The sequence below is a fragment of the Neomonachus schauinslandi genome, chromosome 1 (assembly GCF_002201575.2).
Source record: "Neomonachus schauinslandi chromosome 1, ASM220157v2, whole genome shotgun sequence".
Taxonomy (NCBI): domain Eukaryota; kingdom Metazoa; phylum Chordata; class Mammalia; order Carnivora; family Phocidae; genus Neomonachus; species Neomonachus schauinslandi.
In genome coordinates, this window is record NC_058403.1 from 8,649,357 (window position 1) to 8,672,095 (window position 22,739).

A 22,739-nucleotide genomic window follows, 5' to 3' on the forward strand; every position below is an offset into this window, starting at 1 on the left:
CGGTCTCACTCCAGAACCAGGGATCCTTTGGCCATCTCTTCCTTGGAGCTCAAGGACTCTGCTAAACGCACTCCTACCTTACTGGGGGCTGCCTACGTGCATGTCTTGCCTGCCGCTGTCAGTCTTTTCCAGTCGCGGCCCATCCTCATAACACAGTTGTTGAACTTAAATGCACGTATCTCATCGGAGACTGGAAACCTTATTCTATTCCACCAACCCGCCGCCATCCCAGCAGCTTCTCCCACCCGCTGTCCTCCTGGTCTTTGACAACTAAATCCAGACAGGAGATGTAAGACAAAATTCTGGGTAGAAGGCAAAGCCCGCATTTCATCCTCAGGGACCAGAGAAAAGGCATGATTACTGTCATGTCCCTTTTTTCCTTCGCGCTCCCCTCATCCTTGTCCCGGTGCACAAAGCCATCCCCTCCTTGTCACCGATGTCACCGCCAGGGGTTGAGACCAAAGACCGACCGCCGTGGAGCACCACTGCGTCCCTCTCTTTGCTTCCGTGCTACCCTGAAAGCGGCAAAGGAAATGAAACCACAAGCCTCTCGAGGCCGCCCCGGCGCTCGCGCCCCTGGAATCACATGGAAGTCGCTGGCCGCAGATCTGGGGCGCGGCTCGTAACTCAGCCCTTGCAGGGTGGCTAATGCAGGTGTCCGGAGGTGGTGGGGACCCTGGTGGCGGCAGTGAAGGTGACAGATGTGACCTGCACTAAGTCTCGGTTACACGATGATGAAATAAGCAGTGATTTCTCGGCCTCGTTCCGGCTTCCCGGGGCTCAGGGCAGGCCTTTAAGATGATTTATGTGAAGGCTTTGAAGTTAGGTACTTTCACAGCTCTCGCCAGGGCCTGCTTGAGTTTGCTGAAAGATAGGAGTTATTGGAGATATGAAAGATCAATCTGACAGAAGAGAAAAGAAAACAGACTCGGAGCTGCTTCCTTTGGGGAAGCAAAGAAAGCCGGTGTGCCCTGCATCTCTTTCCTTCCTCCACCTGGCCTGCCCCTCCAGCCGTGGGAGGGAGTCCTGCAGGAGTGGGGAGCATTTGCTCCTAGGCTCCAGACCAGGTGACTTACAGCAGGAAGGGGGAGCAAGGATGCTTCCGAGCTGCCCTGCCACCTCCTGTGCCCTGAATTCCCCGCCTGGTGCTAAATCTGGAGGAATCTGTCCTCAGTAGAAAGGCTTTTAAATCCACTTAGATTGAACACAGTCCTTCAGAAACCTCAATTTTGATGACATGAGTTTTTCTTTTCTTTTTTTTTTTTTTTAGCTTCCAGACTGCCAGAACCAAGTGCCACAGATTGAGTGATTTAAAACAACTGAAATTTATTCTCTCACAGTTCTGGAGGCTAAAAGTCCAAAATTAAGTTGTCAGCAGGGCTGTGTGCTCTCTGAAGGCTCTAGGGGAGGATCCTTCCCTGCCTCTTCCAGCTCCTAGCCATTGCAGCAGACCTGGCATCCCTTGGCGTGTGGCTGCACCACCCCGGGCTCTGCCCCTGGCTTCACGTGGTCTTCCCTCTGTGTCTCCTTTTTGGGGAAGGACACCAGCCAGATTGGATCAGAGCCCACCCATATGACTTCATTTTGCCTTATTTACCTCTTTAAAGGTGCTGTCTCCGATTACATAGTCACATTCTGCGGTCCTGGTGGCTAGGACTTCAACAGAGGAATTTGGCAGCCAGTGCCCAAGGAAGCTCACAGTCCCCACGCGGAGGTGACATAAATCCCATCCAGTCCTGCACTGGCCTCTTCTACCAGGAAGCTATGCTGGTCCTGGTGCTGATAGGTACCCACTCAGGGAAGCATGGGCTGGGTCTGCCTTCTGGGCATCCAGCTGATGTCCTTGCTGAAGACAAGACTGAGGGACCAGGCTTAGGGGCTGTCACGTGTGACCAAGCCACTTTGGAGATCCCCCAATGTGTGGTGGGATGCCCACTCCATTCCTGGCCAAGGTGGGCTCCTTATAGCCATTGGCTCCCAGCCAGGCTTTTGGCTACATGCTCTACCTGCTTTGGGGACATGTGGGGATCCGCAGGTCACCTGCAGGCCTCAGGAGATGAAGGGAGCCAGGAATCCTGAATTGAGCTCACTCACCCCACCTTCCTGTGACCATGTTTCACTCCCTGACACCCACACATCCCCATGTTGGGATGGGGCTATCTCCTCCAAGGATCCAAACAGGGAGCAGAAGAAAAGCCCATTTTCTTTGGGCTCCCCCCAGAACATCAACTTGGGGGAGATTGGCGCAAACATGTGACCACCAGCGTCCCATTCCTTGGTCTCCCTTCTCCTCCTTGTCCACCAGAGCCGGAAAGAACTGAGCTTCCCCTGTTCCTCGGGGCAGAAACTTGTATGCAGAAAACCTAGTCTCTTGCTAGTTCTTCTCCATGCCCTGCCTTCCAGGCCAGCCGGAAGAGCAGCCCTCTCTACCTGCAGACCCTCCAACTCAGCCAGGGCTCCTAGGGTGCCCCACCACTCTGTGGAGCTGGCCCCGAGACCAGGAGGACAGGACAGAGCCTCTCACCCCCTGCTTGCTCGAGAGCTGCCTTCTTTCCTCCTTGGGGCCCAGGAGCTTCTAGCTGCCATCCAGTGAGCTCCTCTCGGGTAGCAAGGGAAAAACCAGCTAACCAAAAAACTGGCTCAACATGGATTCTTTCAAGATCAGTTCTTCTTACTCTTGGACCTCAGCTCCTAAGTTAAGGGCCAAGAATTTGACAAGTTCTTCCTGGTTCTAATATGCCCCATCTCTCCCAGCCTAAACAGCTCCCAGCAGAAAAGGGGGCTGTATGCATTTTCTGTAACTGCCACAATAAATCACCACAAACCAGGAGGCCCCAAAACAACAGAACTTGATTCTCTAATAGTTCTGGAGGCCAGAAAAGTGAAATCAAGATGTCATCAGGGCCATGTTCCCTGAATGCTCCAAAGGGTGTAGGGGAGGGTCCTTTTTTAGCTCTTCCAGTCTCTGGAGGCTCTTGGCACCCCTTGGCATTCCTTGGTTTGTGGCTGAATCACCCTAATCTCTGCCTTGTCTTTACATGACATTCTTCTCCCCTGTGTTTCTCTTCTCCTCTTTTAGGGAGAAGCCATTAGAATAGGGCCCACCCTAACCTAGTATGACCTCATCTTAATTATATCTACAAAGACCTTGCTTCCAAATAAGATCGCAAATAAGGTTCCAGGTGGACATGACTTTTGGGGTGGGGGGACACTATTCAACCCACTACAGGGACACATGCGTCAATGCTTCCTAATATTGTTCTCACTCTGGTGGTGAAGCCCCACGCACAGAGTGGGTGTTCAGGAAAAGAAAGGTGCTTATCCGTTCTCCCAAAATGTACCATACTTAACTGAAAGCTATACAGGTTTTCGTAATAGCCTCACACATGCCTTCCAAAGGGGGCAGTTCCTGCAAATATTGGCCTGAAGTGTTTGCTCCAGGCTCCCCCACGCTCCCCCTTTCTGAAACAGCCCCCCCTTCCCATGGTCATTTGTGCCCATTTGCCTGTTTATACCCTTTCTTGTTCCAAAAAGGATTTCAGGCAGATGGTTTTTATTACCAGGCTGAATGAACACAGCAAGATCCTGTAGTGAATACAGTATTCTCCGCAAACATAAATTTCCATGAAACCAACATGAAAAAACCCAAAAGCACTTGGAAATTAAAATGATGGTGTTAAGTTTGACATCGGGCTCCTTTCTTATTTTCGTTGACTCTCTGAAACATATTACATTCCTCACTGCTCTGCTTTTGCAAGCTTTGTGTGTTCTTTCTTGTTTTCTGCTTAACCTCTTTATGGAAGAGGCCTCTGGTCAGGAAGGGAGATTCTGGGTTATTAAGAGCTGCAGGTAGAGATTCAAGTGCCTCATTTTAGGGCACAAACTTTAGAAAGGAGAATGAATGAAATCCATCAGGGCACAAACAAACGTCACTCTGTGCTTATCAAATTGAATACTGAGAATATTCCTGTCCCTTTGGAAAAGGGCCTGATGGTGTCTGAGTGTGTCTTGAGAGCCTGACTTTCTCATCCACATGCTGCCTGTGGCAACTGAGATATTTTGAAATGGTTTCAAGCTGGGACCCAGCAAAGCTGCCATGAACATTAGCCAGGATTGGAATGGAGAGCAAGGCCTTTCTGAAAATCATGCTTGAGACCCATTCTTGTTCACTCAAAAAATCTTGATGGAGTGTTCAGTGCCCACCTGCAGAGCTCCACCTGAACCCACTTTGCTCATCACCACTGCCTTTTCCAGTGGCTTGAGGGGGTGCTGGTGACTCCGGGCTGGCAGCCTGCGGAGGAAGGAACTTAAGCTTGGGTTGGAGGCCCCGATTTTTCTATAACCAGCTGTGAGGACTGGATGAGACGCCTAAACTTGGTAACAGATGCCTCACAGAGTCGTCTGTAGGGTTAGATAATCGTCTGCATGCAAGCACTCAGTAAATTAGAAGGCATAGGAAACCCAGAGGTGTGGCACCCAGCATCAGCAGACTGTGCGTGGAGCGGGTAGCAACTAGGAGGAGTCCAGCACAGGCGAGGTCTTTGTTCGGAACGGCGGGTGGATGACCCAGCAGTCTTCACTGATCCCACCTGGCGCTATGCTGCCCACCAGGTCCTGAAATGGGGGGCATGGCCGCCTCTTCCCATGGCAGCAGCCCACCTGCACCAGGCTTAGGCCTTCCCACAGTGCCCCCTCGAGGAAAGGAGGGCTCACTGCAGGAAGGCCACTGCCGGCCTTAAATCCTCTGAGATAGTCTTCCGTCCTCCCATGTGGGCCAGGGTCTAGATTTGCCATTTGGCTCTCAGAATTATCTAGAATAGAGATAAGAGGACAGTGTTGTCTTGGTTACTATTTGAGAACATTTATTCCAATGAAACCCCTTTCACATAAACTAATGAACTACCGCAAGACCTCACTGGGTGGGGTGGCCCCACTCAGAATGGCTAAGATAAGACACACATCTTACGTGTATGGGTAAGCACGTCTTTTATTGTGGTAAAATACACATAACATCAAACTTACCATTTTAATCATTTTTAAGTGGACAGTTCAGTGGCATTAAGTACATTCACATTATTATGCCACAATCACCACCAACCGTCTCCAGAACGTGTTCAGCATCCCAAACACAAACTTTGTCCCCATTAAATACTAACTCCCCATTGCCCCTCCCCAGCCCCCAGTAACCACCATTCTGCTTTCTGTCTCTATGAATCAGACTCCTTTAGGGACCTTATATAAGTAGAATCATGTAATATTTGACTCCTGTGACTGGCTTATCTCACTGAGCACAATGTCTTCAAGGTTCACTCATGTTGTATGTAGTGTGTGTCACAATTTTTTCCTTTCAAGACAATAATTTCTTTGGTGGTCACTACATATCAGATGATCTCTGGGCACTTTGGCTGTGAAGTTCCTGGTATCTATCTCATCCAACAGGTTAAATCTTCCTGTGTCCAGAGTACAAAAGAGCCATTAGCAAATACAGGATCATGTTGAAATGTGTGTTGCTGAGGTCATGGTCAGCTACATTATGGGCACCAGATAAATAAACGTGAGGTCATGTCTCACAAATGTGTTGTTTAAATTTCAGAAATTTCCCATTTCATACCAAGTGACCAGCATTAGCCAACATATTTATGTTCAGACAGCACCAAAGAAGCCCTGCTTGAACTAAAATCTACCTCGTCTTCCAGGATAAAAGCATAAACAGGATCCTATTTAATTCATTTCCCCAGGGTCTTCCCTGTTAAATACATTTGCCATCAGTTCACTTGTCTATCCTCTACTTGGAAATGTCCCCACTAAGCAAAATTCTTTCTGATGCTCTTTCTAGGTAGACTACAAAGCACTGTTAACCCTAGCTATTTCTGAAGGATTCTTTCAAGAAAAAGGCAAATATTGTGATTCACAGTTGATGGAAAATGAAGGGTTCTCCCGATAATTACTCAGTTTGCCTTCATTGTCACTTAACTCAGGATGAGAGGGTGTCCTGAGGCAGCCAAGGGGGAAGCTTCAGAAAACAAAGCAACATGTAAGATTAGGAAGGCATCTTGCTTTTGCTCTGTATTTGGAAATGAACTTGACTGATACGGCATCTTCTGCTCTATCTATTTAACCTGCATTCAAACATCAGTGCTACCAGCTGAGATTTCCTGGTCCTGACGGAAATCACAGTCTCACTGCACATCGTAGAATAGTACTAAGTAACTGGTGAGCCACAGATATCACCAGCTGCGATGGGTTTAATTCGGTCCCCCAGATAGATTCAAGTCCTAATTCTGGTACCTGTGAAGGTGACCTTATTTGGAAATAGGGTCTTTGCAGATACAATCAGGTTAAGATGAGGTCATTGGGCCCTCATTCAATATGTCTGGTGTCCTCATAAGAGGAAAATGCCATGTGAAGAGAGGGACACAGAGGGAAGAAGCCATGTAAAGACAGAAGCAGAGATTGGAGTAATAGAAGCTGCAAGCAGAGGAGGGCTGAGGATGGGGAGCCACCAGGGGAAGCTGCAAGAGGCAAGGAGGGGTCCTCCCTAGACACTCCCAGGGAGCATGGCCCTGCTGCCATCTTGATCTTGGACTCCTCCAGAACTGAGAGAATACATTCCTATTGTCTTAAGCCACCCAGTTTGTGGTACATTGTTACAGCAGCGCCAAGAAATGAATACACTGGCCAAGTGTTCAGGCTACTTACTTGGCGAAAAAATAATAAACCTCCAGTCTGATTTTGCAATTCACTCTTCATGTCCGAAAAGTACGATCTTAAACCCAAAAATACGGGGTTTTCAGATCCAGACCTGAACAGACATTTACACTTAAATGATCAGTTCTCACCCTCCTCCTGTCTCACTTGTCTTGGGGCAGTTCTAGGGTATTTCCCTAAAGAAATTATCTTTTCTTCCAAAGGGCACCAGGGCCCCCAATTCTAAATGTAGACTGTGGCTGAGCATGGATGGTCTGGCGTGCCCCACCCTTCTCCCTGGGAAGGGCCAGCAAGTCCCTAGTCATCCTCAGTAAGGAGACCAGATGCTCAGTCCTCTGATGGATACACAGAATGACACCTGTCCCTGCCCCCTCAGCCCACTGTGGGGTGCTGATGGCTGTGAGCCTGTTTGCTTCATTGTTGCAGTTGAGCTTCTCTTCATGACTGAGTCAAGAGCAGGCAGGGAAGGAGCCTCCTCCACCATGCCGGTCCCTCCACAGGTTACACCATCGTCCGTGCCAGGACCCCAAACCAGCTCCTTACCAACATGGTGCCCACAAGAGCCCTCTCTGTGAAGGCCAGCAAACACTCTCCTTTGGCGACAGGACCGTGGCAGCTGCCAGCTGATTTCGGGGATGTGATTTATATACGAGCCCCGGCACTGAGGCCAATCTGCCTGGGTTCGAGTCCTGCCTCTGCCACTTAGAGCTGGATGACCGCAGGCAGGTCATTTATCTTCTTGGAGCTTCCATTTCCCCATCCATAAAATGGTGTTAATAATAGTGCCTAAAGCAAAGGGCGATTGTAAGGGTTAAGTTAGTAAATATATGTAATGTGCTTAAAACCACAACAAGCACACAATGAGTGCTATGTTAGTGTTCAGTATCATTTTATTAGTTAATACTAATACAAGGAATCCACCAAGGTCAGACCTCTGCCAAGTTAAAATGAAATCTGGAAAAAGGGTTTCCATGGGAGTCTAGTGGCTTCGACTGGATATGCTGTCAATAAACTGAGCAAGGTCAAGCTCGCAATGGCCTTTACCCCAAGAAGAGAGCTAAGAGTCTGCCAACTGCACTCAAGTTGCGTGCTTGTGTGTTACTCAAATCAAAAGGAACCCAAAACAGAAACCCCAAACCACAGGCCCACTGCATATATAACCTCCCTTTCATTATATTGTTCGTTCAACAAACTTTTTACCAACTTCTTAACGTGTGTCAGACCCTAGCCTAGCTCTATGAGAAATCAGAAAATGAATCAAGCTTCAAACATCAGTTGAGAGACTAAAGGTTAAATATTCATCCATCCATCTGTTCGTCTGTCCGTCCATCCATCCATCCATGCATCTGTCCATCCATCTAATCTGAAGTATCTACTGGCTTCTATCATATCCACAAGGACAGAAGTCATCATAATTCAGTGAAACGACTTTAGGGGTATTAAAAAATGCTCAAGACCTTCTTCTCCTCAATCCTCCTTTGTACCCTGATTGGTGTTTGAAATTTCACTATTAAATCTTTATCCTTTAGACTTAAAAATACCTCCTGGGTGGGATAAAATGTTAAGCTATTACGAGTCATTTGCACCTGAGAGCTTAAAAAAGGACCTAAAGGTGGACTTTGATGGCAGGTAGGAGAAACGAGGATGAGGGTCCTGGGTGGGAAAGGAGGGCTGGAGCCCCCAAGCCTAACCTCCCTGTCTGCCAATGGTCCTTCATGCAGCTGGCTCTGTGTGCGTGTAACCCCCACACTCCGAGGGGGCAGGAGCAGTGTCTGTCTTGCTCACCAAGCACCCTGTTGCTCACACATGCTGGAGTTCTATAAATCAATCAATCAATCAATAATTGATGAACCTGTGTCTTTGCCCTCTGGCCCAGGAGAGGCTCATTTGTCCGTCAGGAGCCAGGGCCAGGGCCATGGGCCTGGGAGCTTTCATACTTCAGCCCAGAACAGGAATGAATTGTTCCAGAGAAAATCAAGATTAATAAAGGTTTAATGAAAGTCTACAAAACATAACATGATGTCCACTTTGTTCATGGTTAAATGTAGTATTTATAAAAATATCATAATCTTTTCAAACTATTTGGAGTTCACATTTTGTCTGTCTCTGCAGGATTTCCCAAAAAGACACAATCAGTGCCAAGAAATCAAAGGCAGTTGTAAATTAAATGTGATTACTTGTAGCCAAATCACCCCCAAAGACAAAAGGATAAAAACCATCCTCCCAAATTCCCAGCATAAAATTACAGATCGTGCAGGTGCATTTCACTATAGATGATATTTACTGAATAGAAGAGGCTCTGGACCTATGATGGCTCTGAAGTAAAGATGATTTTGTTTACAACAGTTACTTCTAGAGAAGAGATTTAAAAAAGAAGCTGTGTGGATTTGGTTGTGGGTCAATCCTCAGTCAGTAAGCTCTAACAGATACTTCTGAACTGTTCCAAGCTCCCGGCACTTCCACGAGACGCCCCCTCTGCCATCACCTTCCTATTGCCAGTGACACAGAGGACAAATTCTGGTCCATGCTCAGAGCCCTTTGCCCACCACTGAGCTCCTTCATTGTCATTAAGCACCAACCAAAGCCACGCAGATCAAGGACTGCAGTGAAGAGGACACAGAAGCCTAAGTCCCCGCACGTGGAGCATCGTGATGGAATCAATGAGAAAGGGACAGACACATGAGTCAAGTTAAATTGTGACTCTCAGCAATTCTGTATCCCAGAATGCCCAGAATGTGCTGGAGGCGTTCCCAGCACAGCCCCGTTCCCTCAGCCACCCTCGGGTGCTATCCTACCTTTCAGAACTATGCCCAGTCCTATCAGGTTCTCCAACAAACTTCTCGTGCATCCCAAGAAAGCCACCTTCTTCTTTTGGCACTGGCTTCACATTTCACCTTGTCCCTTATCTATGACTCATAGCAAACTGTCCCTCCTTCCACACAGCGCCCTTCGACCCACCCAGTTCCACACTCTACCAACAGACATCCCCTAAATGCCCGCATCTGCAACTGTAGCCAAAAAATAGAACACAGTTGCATGTTGGTCAAAATTCAATGGCTTGTGTCCAGAGCATAGCCTGCAAGTTGAGAAACTCTTGAGTTGCTCAATTTGATAAAAGTCCCAAGCAGTGTGGGGATGACTGCCAGGTGAGCAGCTCAGGGGAGGGTGGGAGGTCAGGGCCACAGGAGGGGATGGATCATGGGCAGGCATCAGGCTCTTTGCAGGGGAGCCACGCGTAAGGACGAAGAGGACGCGTGCATAGCCAACAGGCCCGGTGCAGGGAGCGTGGGCAGGTGGGCTGGGCTGACAGCGGACGGCCTTCGGCACTGGGCTGGGCAGTCAAGGCTTTATCCTGGCAGCCCTGGAGAGTCACCGGAGGGTGTTTGAGGGAGGAGATGACTATGTTCAGATGTATCAGGCACTTTTCCAAAGTGCAGAAATGACATTTCTGGTTGGTCCTGAATGTCTGCCTTGGCCCGGCTGCCTCCCACCGCGCACAGGGCAGTTAACCATTCAACCCATAGCACATGTTCCCACGCAGGCCCTTCTCAAACGGCAAGGTAATACTTTTCTCTCAGATACTCTGGCCTTGAAGCTTCCAGTTGGTGGAAGAGGGAAGACAGGAGGGCGGCAGCGTCCCCGAGGAATCCTTGTTTCACATGGGCTGGCCCCCAGCCAGGCTCTGGAACAGCCCCACCGACGAGGGACCTGATGAAGCGGACGGGACTCAGGGCCTCTGCATGTGAGTTTGGGGTGAGGCTATGAGTTGGGAGGGTTTGGGGTGGACAGTCATTTGTCTGGGGGCTGTGAGGCCCCGCCGACCAGAGCCGTGGGCAGGCACGGGCAATATCTTGGTTCTCTTGGTGACGGGCAATATCCCCCTGTAGAAAGACAGCTGCAGGGGGCCTGGCGGCCCCTGGGGGGACCCCAGCAGCCGGGTGTGAGGGCAGCTGGGTTCCTAATGAGCCCAGGAAGGTCAAGACCCCATTCCTGAGTGTTTGGGCAGAACTCTTTCATCACTGGCTGGCCCCGGTCTGGGGGCAAGGACTAAGTCCGTTGAGTGTTCCAAGGCGGCGTCAGCTTGAGCTCACGGTCACTGACCCTCTGCACTGTGACTGGCTTGTTTCTCCTGCAAAGAGGGCCAGGTGGAGCGTCCAGAGTTTCCAGACGTGGGAGCCTTATCCTCCCCACAACCCACACCCCTCCCCGCCAACACACACACACAAGCACACATGCACGCATGGGAGAAGGGGCAGGAAAGTTACAGATCTCTCTTAATAAGGGTAAAACGGGGGAAATTCCATGCAATCTGATCCATGAGTTAATCCTTCAGCTACCTTGAACCCCACATTGCCAACAGCTGCCATGGTCTTCCCAGGGTGGGCGGTCTTCCTGAGGCCTGCTGGGAGGGCCACAGGCAAAGTAGAAAGGGATCTGGGATTAGCGCCCTGACAGGGTCCCCAAACGTGGAGTCAATCAGGACACTGGCTTTTGGCTGCACATTCCCACCGAGAGATTTAATTCCTGCAGTTTTCAAGGCCCAAAATCTTTTAATCGCTCAGTTTTGTTTTGAAGTCTTGGGAAACCAGAGAAGAGCCCCATTGCTGCGTTCTCCAGCGACTCAGCACCAGGTCTGGGCTCAGCCCGGCTGTCCAGGCTGGCTTGGATGGAGTCAGGAATGGATTTATCCGTAATGATGATACATCTTCAGCGCACAGGCCTTGTCTTCGTTGAGTGTCCTTACTGCACTTACAAGTTTTTACATATATTATCTCAGCATCTTCTAGACAGTTCTGGGAAGCAGCTGTTATGATGTAGATAGCCAGGTGAGTCATGTAAGGCTGAGCTGTTTGCCCAAATTAGCGAGCCTTGAAGTCGGCCTCCACTCTTATCTGGCACCATCTGTTCGGCAAAAATCTCTTACGGTTACTGTGTTTTACTTGCCTACATCTCTAATGGGACCAATGCTTTTCAACCTGTATAAAAAAAACAAATAGGGAAGAAACACAGATTCTTCCTTTGGTACTGTGAAAATGTTACTATAAATATTTGTTTTCCAGTAATTTTTTTAGATAAAAATCAATACAATTGTCAATTCTTGTCTTTAAAAAAATCATTCCCTCACTTCCATCAGGGAATATCTTCCATTACACAGAACAAGAAGTCTAAGAGCCTGTTTTCAAGGCTTCTTCCGATGTCTTTTTTTAAAACGCAGACCGTCCATCTTGCCAGTTCAGGAGTGATTCTTGGCGCTTTTAAACTCAAACATTCCTCCCTCCAGCTGATCTTCATATGCCTCACACTGTTTGCGGGACGAATGGCCGCCAGGGCCACAGGCTTTTCCCGGGGCTGCCAACCGCAATAACACACCAGGATTTTTCCACTGGGGGCCGTGTGCTGGGAGGGTGCCCGGGGCTTGCTCTCGGAGGGCTCCCGTGGGGGGGACTCTGGAAGGAACAAGGAGTAGCTGGGACTCTGGTGCCTCACCACTTCTCGCTAGGGGCTGGGGGCCCTGCCAGAGCGTGGGGGCTTGGAGCAGAGTCTCCAAGAAGAAGCAAGCCACCCAGGGGTAGCTAGCTGTTCCCTCCTAGACTTGGACGTGCACACCCAATGCCGCGCACACCTACAGCCCCCCTGGAACAAGAGGAAAGTGAAAACAGATTTAGAACGACAGGTCTGTTTCCATTGGAGGCCACTCTTGGGCACAGGAGATCAGCAATAGCTTTGTTTTCCAAAGGCTCCTCCTTGGCAGGTGTTTACAGAGGCATCTGGGCTACACTTAAATGAGGAAAAAATAAACACTTGCAACCGTATTTTTTTATTCTGCAGAACACTGCAGAAGTGTCTCCTGTTCCTTTCAACATCTCAACGAGATGTACTCAGGGGTTTAAGGGAGGAAAAATCCCAACGTCCAGTTCCTGGCTCCATCCATAACCAGTAGGACAGGCTGCAAGGGCCTGCAACTGCCAGTTCCCACAGGACCCCACCCTCAGAAGAGCCCCATGCTTGTTTGATGCACCGCATTAGCTTATTATTTCGTTCATCTTGAAATTCTTAATGATTTTTGAACAAGGGGCCCCACATTTTCATTTTGCACTGGCTTCTGCAAATGATGTAGCCCATCCTGAGAACGGGCAAAGGTAAACTAGGGCAGCCCATACTCTTCAGAGAAAATGCACAACATGGCCCTTTGTATATGTCTGAAGACTAAGCTAGAAACGCCGTGCACTATTTCATCTGCGAGGCTTTTGCCTTTATGAAGACTTCTGTAATCTGAAATTTCACACCTGACCCAATTAATTCTAAACTTCTTAAATGTTTTAAAAGCACATACCTGGAAGTATCGCTGGTCTCCCTCCGAGGGCTGAGCCAGTCATATCCTTACCAATGTGAGTATTATTCTTTGGGGCCAGGGACAGGAGGAGATTTGTTTTCAGGGGCCATCCAGGAAAATATAAAGGCCCTATGGGGTAACTTCTTGGCCAAGATTAATACATGAGGTGGGTTGAATGCCCAGGAGGGGCTGGGGTCCCAGAAAGAGGACTGGGGTAGTAAGAACAAATTCTGGGGGGTGCTGGGAGGGCACTTGATTGTCTAAGTTCTCAAAAGAATGTTCTGGGCTCATGTGCCCTATCCTGGTCTTCTCTTGAACCCATTACAATCATTTCATCAAAACTGTGCTTACGAGGGTCTGACGTTCCCTTCGTGTTGCTAAATCCAACAATCATTTCTCAGTACTCAGATTACTTGATTTGCCTGATGACTTGACATGTGCATCACTCTCTCCAATGTGGATCTCTGTCCTCACTCACTACTCGGGGTTGCCTCCTCCCTCGTGGCCACCCCTGCGTCCCAAGCTACTGTCTCCTCCTCATCACCCAATCTCCGATGTTGGAGGGCTCCTGGAGCCACTGGGCAGGCTCTGTGGCTCGCATCCAGTCTCATGGCTCTTAATCCCACATCTATGCTGTTGTGTCTCAAATGGCCTTCTCCAGTCCACTCTCCTCCTGAACTCCCCACATCTACATCTAACCATAAGCGTCCCCACCTGGGCAGTGATAGCCATCTCAAACTCAACATGTTCAAAACAAAACTCTTTCTGCCCTTCACCCTCTAAACCTACCCACCTCCTACTGTCTTTACCTTCTCAATAAATGGCAACTGCATTCTTCGAGCTGCCCAAGCAGAATCCCTGGGGCTGTGTTTGACACCTGTCTCCCACACCCCACAGCTAACCTGTCAGTGAACCTTGTCAGCCTCACCTCTTTTCAGCACCCACCTTTGTCCCTGCTAGCATCGCCTACCTGGATGATCACAGGAGTCTCCACTGGTCTCCCTGATTCAGCCCAAGTGTGACCCTGGACAAGTTACTTAAACTCTCTAAGCCTCAGTTTCCCTATCTGTAAATGAGGACAACAACATGCTCATCATAGATTTCTTAAAGGATTAAATAAGCTAATGCCAACAGACACACTTAGCAATGTTTGGCATATTGCAAACACTCAGTACATTTAGCTGTGATTGCTTTTACTCTTATCATTAATAACTAACAGCTTCTGTGCACCTGGGCTCAAAAAGCTAAATTTACAGAGAATGAACATTAAACATAATTTTAACTGTATTTTATTTAGCATTAATAAATCTCAGTCATATGTTTGCATTTGACACCACATTTTTAATCACTGCAATATATTCCCAGTTCAGTTTCACAGGCTTACAAAATTCATAGAAGAGTTACCTTATTCATGGAGGTTTCCGGCCCAGCTAGGACAATGTCCTGTTCCTTGTTTTCATTTCTGTTTTGACATTAAGTCCCAAAAGGAGGTCCCACTGAGCCTTACTGGATTTCCACAGGAAAGCCTGGCAGCATGGGATCAGTGGATTTATACACTTTTCCAGTCTGGAGAGGTTGAGTTATTTGATTGCTGTATGGGTTACTTACTGTAGTTGGCACTTGCTCTTGAATTTCCACAACTACAGTCTTCCAAATTCTTCCTTCTCCATGTTCTCTAACCTCTCCTTAGATTCTGTCCTCTCTATACTTTGGGACATAAAGTTAACTACTGCCTTGTTGTTTTCCATGACAAATGTGAAGTCATCAGACTGTGCTCAATGCCTGTTCTGGGAAGGATCTCATATTCAGACATGAGTGCTTTTTTTCTACAACTTCCCGTGCTGCCATTCAGCTAGTCCCCTGTATTGATTTCCTAGGGCTGCTGTAACAAAGTCCTGGGTGGCTTAAAAAAACAGGAACTTATTCTCTTACAATTCTGGAGACAGGAGTCTAAAATCAAGGAGTCACCAGGGCTGGTTCTTTCTGAAGACTGTGAGGAAAACTGTTCCATGCCTCTCTCCCAGCTGCTGAGAGTTGCTGGCAAATCTTAGCGTTTCTTGGCTTGAAGATACATCATTGCACTATCTGTGTCCTCTGTCACATGGTGTCCTCCCTATTTCTCCGTGTCTTCACAAGGCCATCTTGTTATAAGAACACCAGTCTTATTGGTTTAGGGGCCTACCCTACTCCAGTATGACCTCATCTTAACTAATTATGTCTGCAACGACCTTATTTCCAAATAAAGTCACATTCTGAGGCACTAGATATTAGGACTTCAACATTATCTTCTTGGGCGGGGGGCATAATTCAGCCCATAACATCCCTTATATAAAACTTTCCCTTGGAATATTTTAACTATGAATCATCTAATCATCATTTAACACTTTAGACAATACCCATGTCTTTTTACTTTTTTTTTTTTTTAAGATTTATTTATTTGTTTGAGAGAGAGAGAGAGTACGCAGGCACACAAGTTGGGGGAGGGATGAGGGAGGGAATCTCAAGCAGACTCCCCACTGGGCATGGAGCCCAACCCGGGGCTCAATCTCAGCCACCCTGAGATCATGACCTGAGCCAAAACCAAGAGTTGGACACTTAACCGACTGAGCCACCCAGGCGCCCCATACTTTTTAATATTTTTCTTGTGTAACAGGTTTTTATTCACCTATACCTTGAAAAATGAAAAACAACAACATAGCAAATCTAGACAACTATCTTGTCAGGAAAAACAGCTATGCAAAGGCAGCAGTGTTATTTTACTAAATGAAATTCAATAATTTCATTTAGAAATATTTATCTGCCGTATTTGTAATGGATTCTAATGAAGTCTGGTGAGTTGAAATTAGAGAGATAATGCCTCCTGAGAAATGGTTTGGAATTTTTATGGCTGTGGTTACTTAAACTTGAAGTTTTCACTAAATCAATAGATTGTTCAATCTCGCTGAGTTGAAAATGGTCTCTGCAAGCATCTAACCACATAGCTATGGTTTTCATTTGTATTAACCCAGGTTTCTCCCCAAACCAGTCCTTGTTGTGAAAGATAGATTTTTCTTTAGTCATCCAAAAGAGAGGGGAAATTTTTAATCTATAAATTGTCATGTCTATATGACGTGGGCAAGATATTTCACATTGATATCCCTGAATAACATGGGCAAGCTCTAACCACCATGATAGTAATATGTTAGTCATACAATTTTTGTCTCTGGCTGTCACAGAAAGACTGCAGTTCTTCTGCAACATGTGTAGATGGCAGAGAAGTCCTCATAAATTTAAAATACAGATGCCTGCCAGTCTGCAAAATAACCCAAGGAAAGTTACAGAACGTTTGGAATGGTAATGAAGGAAACTTCATTCTTAGAGCCAAAAACCCCACGGTATGGCCCATCCTGAATGAATATGAAATGGTTTTTCCAAAATATTACTTGATCACTTTCTCATGATTCTTATATATTTGTGTAAGAAGATGTACTATAATCATACCTCCAGAGTATACCTAAGCGTCTAGGAAAGAGATCCATTTGCTCTGTACATTAATAAGAAACAGTGTCCAACATGTACTTTGGAAATACTAGTTGGAGTTACTTCATTCGGACATAGCATAAAAGTCATTTCTTCTCTCATGTTAGTTTTGCTAGTTTATCTCACTAAGGTGAATCCAAATCTCCCTTGAGTTTTATTCTTAGTTCCCAAGGTGTGACATTTGGGAAATATCTAAGCAACAATGAAGAGCCAGTCCGGTTGGAGCGACAAGAAGAACAAACAGGTTTTTTGAACCAGACGTTTTCTTGAATTGCTGAACATCAAAGTTGAGACAACTCTGCATTCTTACAAGGTCCAAGGACCATTTTCCTTTAAAGGCAGCCCTTCCTTTTCCTTGATAAGCTCTAGGAAACCAGGTTGTATGCTGTCTCCACTGTGGATCTAACACCACGTCAGGAGCCCTTAGGGCAGATGTGTGTGTGATGGCTCATTCCCAGACGGCTCTAAATCTGCTCCCACTGAAAATTGGTTGAATGGTTGAACCTTCCAACTCTTCCCTCAGACAGGAGTGTCCAGGGGATTCAGGGTAAAGAAATTCCCACACGCCTGGCTTGTGCCCTCCTTCCCCACAGCCCCCAGGACAGGTCTGACATGCCCTTCAGCAGTGTGCGTGGGGAAGGGCCAGCCAGCCATGTGTGCCCAGAGGTGAGCTACTTGTAATGGGATTGAGTTTTCGAGGGGTGAGGTAGGTGACAGCTACAGGTAGCCAAAGGTGAGACTTCTGAGGGACGGGGACATCGTGTGACTCAAACGTCCTACTGGCCTCACACCCGCATGCCTCCAGGCAGTCTGGATGGCGGGGGAGACCTGAGCTCACACTCCACCAAATGAAGAATGAACTGGATGCGCCCAGGACATCTTTTATTGGACAGTAAAAAAGCAGGAGCAGGGGGCTGGGTGAACAATGCCTCAGTCCCTTGCCCCTACCAGGCTATCCCCACTAGCCACTGCTGTTGAAATGACACTTAACTGGAGACAGCTGGAGTCCAGGTAGACTGGGAGGTTGAACACAATGGAGAGACTCCACCGTGTGTTAAGGGTTTCTGCTCTTTTTTTTTTGTTTTAAATTCTTTCTTTCCTTAAAAAAGAAAAAAAAAGTAGCTCACAGACAACAGAGGAAGGAGTAACATAAAAGTTTATATGGAAAAAACCCCTCACCTTTCAGATCTCATGCTCATAAAACCAGATCCAGTTTGAGGGGCTGACAGTGCCCTGGTGTTTTTCACAGCTGCCCTTCATGGATTTTTATGATACTTTATAGCCCTGGGGCTTTCTGAGACTCTGCTGGGGGCAAACCCTACATCCTGCAGGCCTTCCTATCTGTGCTCATTCAGCCTCCCGAAAATCAAATTGTTTGGTTTTGCTTTTTGTAGCAACTCTAGCTCATCACTGCACCATTAAACTTTTAAGGGAATTATAACCTCTCAGTTTGCTTCCAAAGTGATTTGGCTTCAAGTTGTTCCCTGGAAAAGTCAAGAGACCATGTCTCTAGACGAGTAAGTAAGTTTAGGAAATGCTACACAGACTTTTCTGGGAGGTTCACAATGCACACCTGCGTATTACCAGCAGCGAGAAGGCCTGCAGTTACCAGCTCTTCTCAAACCCACCTGACATCTACACTCCTCACACAAGACATCCTGCAAACACAGCGTTGCAGAAACATTCCTTGAGAAACACCATCCTAAATCCTGCTCGCTCACACAACTAAGCCACGTATTGCCCACCCAGGGGTGTGCTTTGGGGGCTTTGTGAACCCCAGTGCAAGACCCAGCATTTATTCCTGGAATGCGTTATCTTGTTACGCTCAGCCCCACCCACCCAGCCTGTCAAGGTCTTTTTGGAACTTGATTCTTAGAACCATATTTGTCTTGGACTCATGTCTCCCTAGCTAATGTTTCCACAAGCACACACACGTCTGCAGGAAAAGAGCAGCCCACAGGTGAAGCAGTTGCAGCTCTTCAACCTGCTGGCTAGTTGAGTCCTGCATGCACTGCCCCTCTTGGGAGGCATGCTTGGGCAAGATCCTTCCGGAGTATCAGGGATGAATTTTATGCGGTTTCCAAGGAGATGCATTCATCTGAAGCTGTTTTTCCACCAAACAGCCCCAAAGTGAAAAGTGGTTGCGGGGAAGCTGAATTATGACACTAATGCCAGTAGCAGCTGCCGGTAACTACAGGGAAGGGGTGGGAGAGCTGATGGCTGGGAGTTGGGGGCTCATTAACACCCACTTCTTAAATTAGCAAATCCTTCTAGTACAAGTTTAAAAATAGGAACCTAATGGTTTCTAAAATTAGCAGTCATGGCTCTCCATAAATATTTAGACCTCCAATAAACTTCTGGTCCACTTCCCTAGACTAATGGGGTCAAGGAGGCTTAGCTTTTATGCCACATTCTTGAGGATCAGTGCACTTAATGACTGACCTTGACAAACAAAAGCTTTGAGAAGCCTCAGAATGCCCTGGACCAGGGACAGCCTGCGTGGCCATCAGCCTGGGGACAGCGTCGAGGCAGGACTGGAAGCATCCCAAAGGTCATCTGGAAAAGTCTGCAGCCTCTCGGCTACCTAGAGGAACCAACTGTCCAGGTTGGCCTGGGACTATCCCGATTTCACACTGAAAGCCTCCCAGTCTCCAGCAAACCGGAACGGTTGGTCACCTTGGCCACCTGGCCCACTGCCAAAGGACTGAGACCAATGTTCTGGGACGTCTTTGGGGAGAAGAGTCAACTCTCCAGAAGGCACTGATGATACCCTCCCCCCACCCCCTGCGGTCTTCACACCAGTGTCACTCCTATTTACTTGAGAAGGGTAGTGGTTGAAGGAGGAATTAAACCACAGAAAAGACCAGCCCGGCCAGGCATGGAACTTCATCCCCTGCACCCAGTTTCCCCGTGTGTAAAACAGGATGAACAGTTGCCGCATCCCTGGGTTACTAGGGGGAATAAACTGGGCCGCGTTATGTCCGAGAAGCGCCCAGCACGGCTTATGCCTAGAAATTGGTGCTTTGGGTGTCAGCTCTGCCAGGGCGCTCAGCGCATCGGAGGGTCGCTGAAGCAGCCCTGGCCCACACATCAAAGCGACCCCTGGGTGGGCCCCATCTCTTCCCCGGCAGTGACTGCAGGACAGCCGGCCCTGCTCTGGGCAACAGGGACTGCCAGGGTCTCCCCACCCTGAGCCCAGCACCTGCATAGAGTGCGCACTTGCTGAGTGGAGGGAAAAATCCTTCGTGGGGAGACAAGGTGCAGGTGACCAGTCAGTGTGAGGTGTGTGTGAAAAACACTGTGTCCTGAACAAATCATCCTTTAAAACGCCTGTGCAAACCCTAATATTGTCCCCACTGCCAAAGGACTGCATGTCCTGTTTGGCACCACAGTGTTTTGCTGTCCCCTAGTTTTGCTTGTTAACCCACACAGAGCTAGGAATCGTTAACCAGCACAGAGCTAGGAATTAGCTACAAGGCTAAGACATCTCAGCCCAGTACGTAGTTTTAAATCCAGCAAGATGACGGTACAGGCCCGCAGTGGAAACGTCACGTGTTTGTTACTAACCAAATCCTGTACTGTAATTGAGTAGGGGATTTCTCCACCAGGGACCCAGGGTTCAAGACCGTCGCAGTGAGCGTCTGCATGGCCTGGGTGGGAGAGGCCCTGCCAGCCCACAGTTTGCTCCCTGCAGCCTTCCCATGCTTAACTGAGATGAAGGAAGGGGTGGGTTTTGCCTACTGGGTTCCTCCTTGGTTCAGGATGCTGAAGTGACTTGTCATCAGCGGAGAAGCGTCCCTTTTCTCCCTTCAGGACCAGGAGACGCTTTGGGGCCATGGAGTCTAGCTCCCTCGTGTTAGAGAAGGAAGCTGAGCCCAGAGAGACACCCCGAGAGTCACCCAGCCGGTGGGGGTGGCAACATGGATTGGTACCCTGCCCCAGGCAAGAAAGAGGAGCCTGTGGGGCTCACTGGGGTATTTCTGCTCACCTGCCCACCTTCCTTCCTCCCTTACTCTTTCCTTGCATCCTTTTCCTTGCTTCTCTCCTTCCTCCCTTCTAATATTTCCTGAGTGTCCCCTATTTGTCTGTCACTACAGACGTGCTGGGTCCTTGCCCCCCAGAAGTGTGCTGGATTTTGCCATGGTTAGAATTTTTTAAACCTCTGAAATGGCTCCACATTCCTGTCTCTCAGGAAGGCAGGTAGCAGTACCTGGTTCACAACAAGCCCACCCCTCTGCAGAGAAGTGTGAGGGGAGGTAGCCTGCCCGGAGGGGGTGGTCGCTGATTTGTGGTCTGAGCCCCAGCACCTCAGGCGCTGGTGACCTTGGCCGTTCCTGGCCCCTGGCATCCGTGGGCAATCTCTAAGTTCACATCCAGCTCCAGGACTCTGGAAGAAAGCATGAGACCTGCTTGTGGCTGCTAAATCTCTCCCATCCTGAGAGCACAGGGAAGTCTCCCACTTTCCGAAGTCATTTCATCCTGACGGGCAATCCGAGGCTAATTTCTAAGTCAGGGGTAGCACACACCTTAACTCTTGTCAGTCCGCGGGTTGGTTTAACAACTGAAGTGATTACTGACCAAACGGTACGCAATGAGATTCAAATGCAGCAGAAGTGTTTCAGGGTTGCATAAGGTAGAACTTCCCACACGTGCTTGCTCAGTGCTGACAGATCAGAAGTGGGGGCCGTGGACTGCCCTTCCCTGGGGTCCTTGGGAAGCCCCGGCCAGCCAGATTTCTGCCGTCATCCCTTCCCCTCTGGCTTTCCGGGGAAAACTTAGGCAGCTTACTCTCTCACCCAATGAAGCGGCAGAAACTATTTATAAAAATATGCTAATTGTCGGGGCGCCTGGGTGGCTCAGTTGGTTAAGCGACTGCCTTCGGCTCAGGTCATGATCCTGGAGTCCCTGGATCGAGTCCCGCATCGGGCTCCCTGCTCAGCAAGGAGCCTGCTTCTCCCTCTAACCCTCCCCCCCGTCATGTACTCTCTCTCTCTCTCTCTCATTCTCGCTCTCTCAAATAAATAAATCTTTAAAAAAAAAATATGCTAATTGTCATACCAACTGCCTATGGAAAACTCAGTTTTGGCAGCAGAAAGAAATGCATCAAGATAATCTTTAACCCATTTCCCCTCTCTCCCCCCGCCTCCCGGCTTCATTAGGACTCCGGCGGGCGCCTGAGCGAGCCCGGCAGCCGGCCACCGGGGCCATGGCCAGCACGGCCGTGCAGCTGCTGGGCTTCCTGCTCAGCTTCCTGGGCCTGGTGGGCACGCTGATCACCACCGTCCTGCCGCACTGGCGCCGCACGGCGCACGTGGGCACCAACATCCTGACGGCCGTGTCCTACCTGAAGGGGCTGTGGATGGAGTGCGTGTGGCACAGCACGGGCATCTACCAGTGCCAGATCTACCGCTCGCTGCTGGCGCTGCCCCGGGACCTGCAGGCGGCCCGCGCGCTCATGGTCATCTCGTGCCTGCTGTCGGGCGTGGCCTGCGCCTGCGCCGTGGTGGGCATGAAGTGCACGCGCTGCGCCAAGGGCACGCCCGCCAAGACCACGTTCGCGGTGCTGGGCGGCGCGCTCTTCCTCCTGGCCGGCCTGCTGTGCATGGTGGCCGTCTCCTGGACCACCAACGACGTGGTGCAGAACTTCTACAACCCGCTGCTGCCCAGCAGCATGAAGTTCGAGATCGGGCAGGCCCTGTACCTCGGCTTCATCTCCTCGTCCCTGTCGCTCATCGGCGGCACACTGCTCTGCCTCTCCTGCCAGGACGAGGGGCCCGCCAGGCCCTACCAGGCCCAGCCCAGGGCCACCACGGCCACCACCGCACCCGCCTACCGGCCCCCCGCCGCCTTCAAGGACAACCGGGCCCCCTCGGCCACCTCGGCCTCGCTCAGCGGGTACAGACTGAACGACTATGTGTGAGTGCCCAGGACCTGTCCCTCCCCCGAGCGCACAGACGCAGCAGGACCCAGACTCGCCCCGATGCCGGCTCTCGGCACAAAGTTGACTCCTGGGCTACTTATTTGTGTCCAGAGGAATAATATGAACACGAGGGAGTGGGCTTAGAACACAGGGAAGGAGGGAGAAATAAGAGAAGGGGAGAAAAGCTCTATATACCAAAGACTTCATCCTTTCTGGTTTTTTATTTATTATATGTATTTATGTGGGTGATTTAATAAC

At 49.0% G+C, this 22,739-nt stretch overlaps 1 protein-coding gene and 1 long non-coding RNA gene across 2 annotated transcripts; one reads left to right on the forward strand and one right to left on the reverse strand.

The window, feature by feature from the left end:
• Positions 1 to 4,727: 4,727 nt before the first annotated feature.
• Positions 4,728 to 9,571, reverse strand: LOC110569997. The gene is made up of 3 exons (XR_002479701.1): positions 9,504 to 9,571; positions 7,256 to 7,494; positions 4,728 to 4,811 (listed from the first exon to the last, which is right to left on the reverse strand). It is a non-coding gene; the product is annotated as an uncharacterized LOC110569997 (long non-coding RNA).
• A 12,196-nt stretch (positions 9,572 to 21,767) lies between these two features.
• On the forward strand, positions 21,768 to 22,570 carry CLDN14 (claudin 14). Its single transcript, XM_021677967.1, has one exon. The coding sequence runs from the start codon at positions 21,768 to 21,770 to the stop codon at positions 22,479 to 22,481; it is 714 nt and encodes a 237-aa protein (XP_021533642.1). The 3' UTR covers positions 22,482 to 22,570.
• The last annotated feature ends 169 nt before the right edge of the window (positions 22,571 to 22,739 follow it).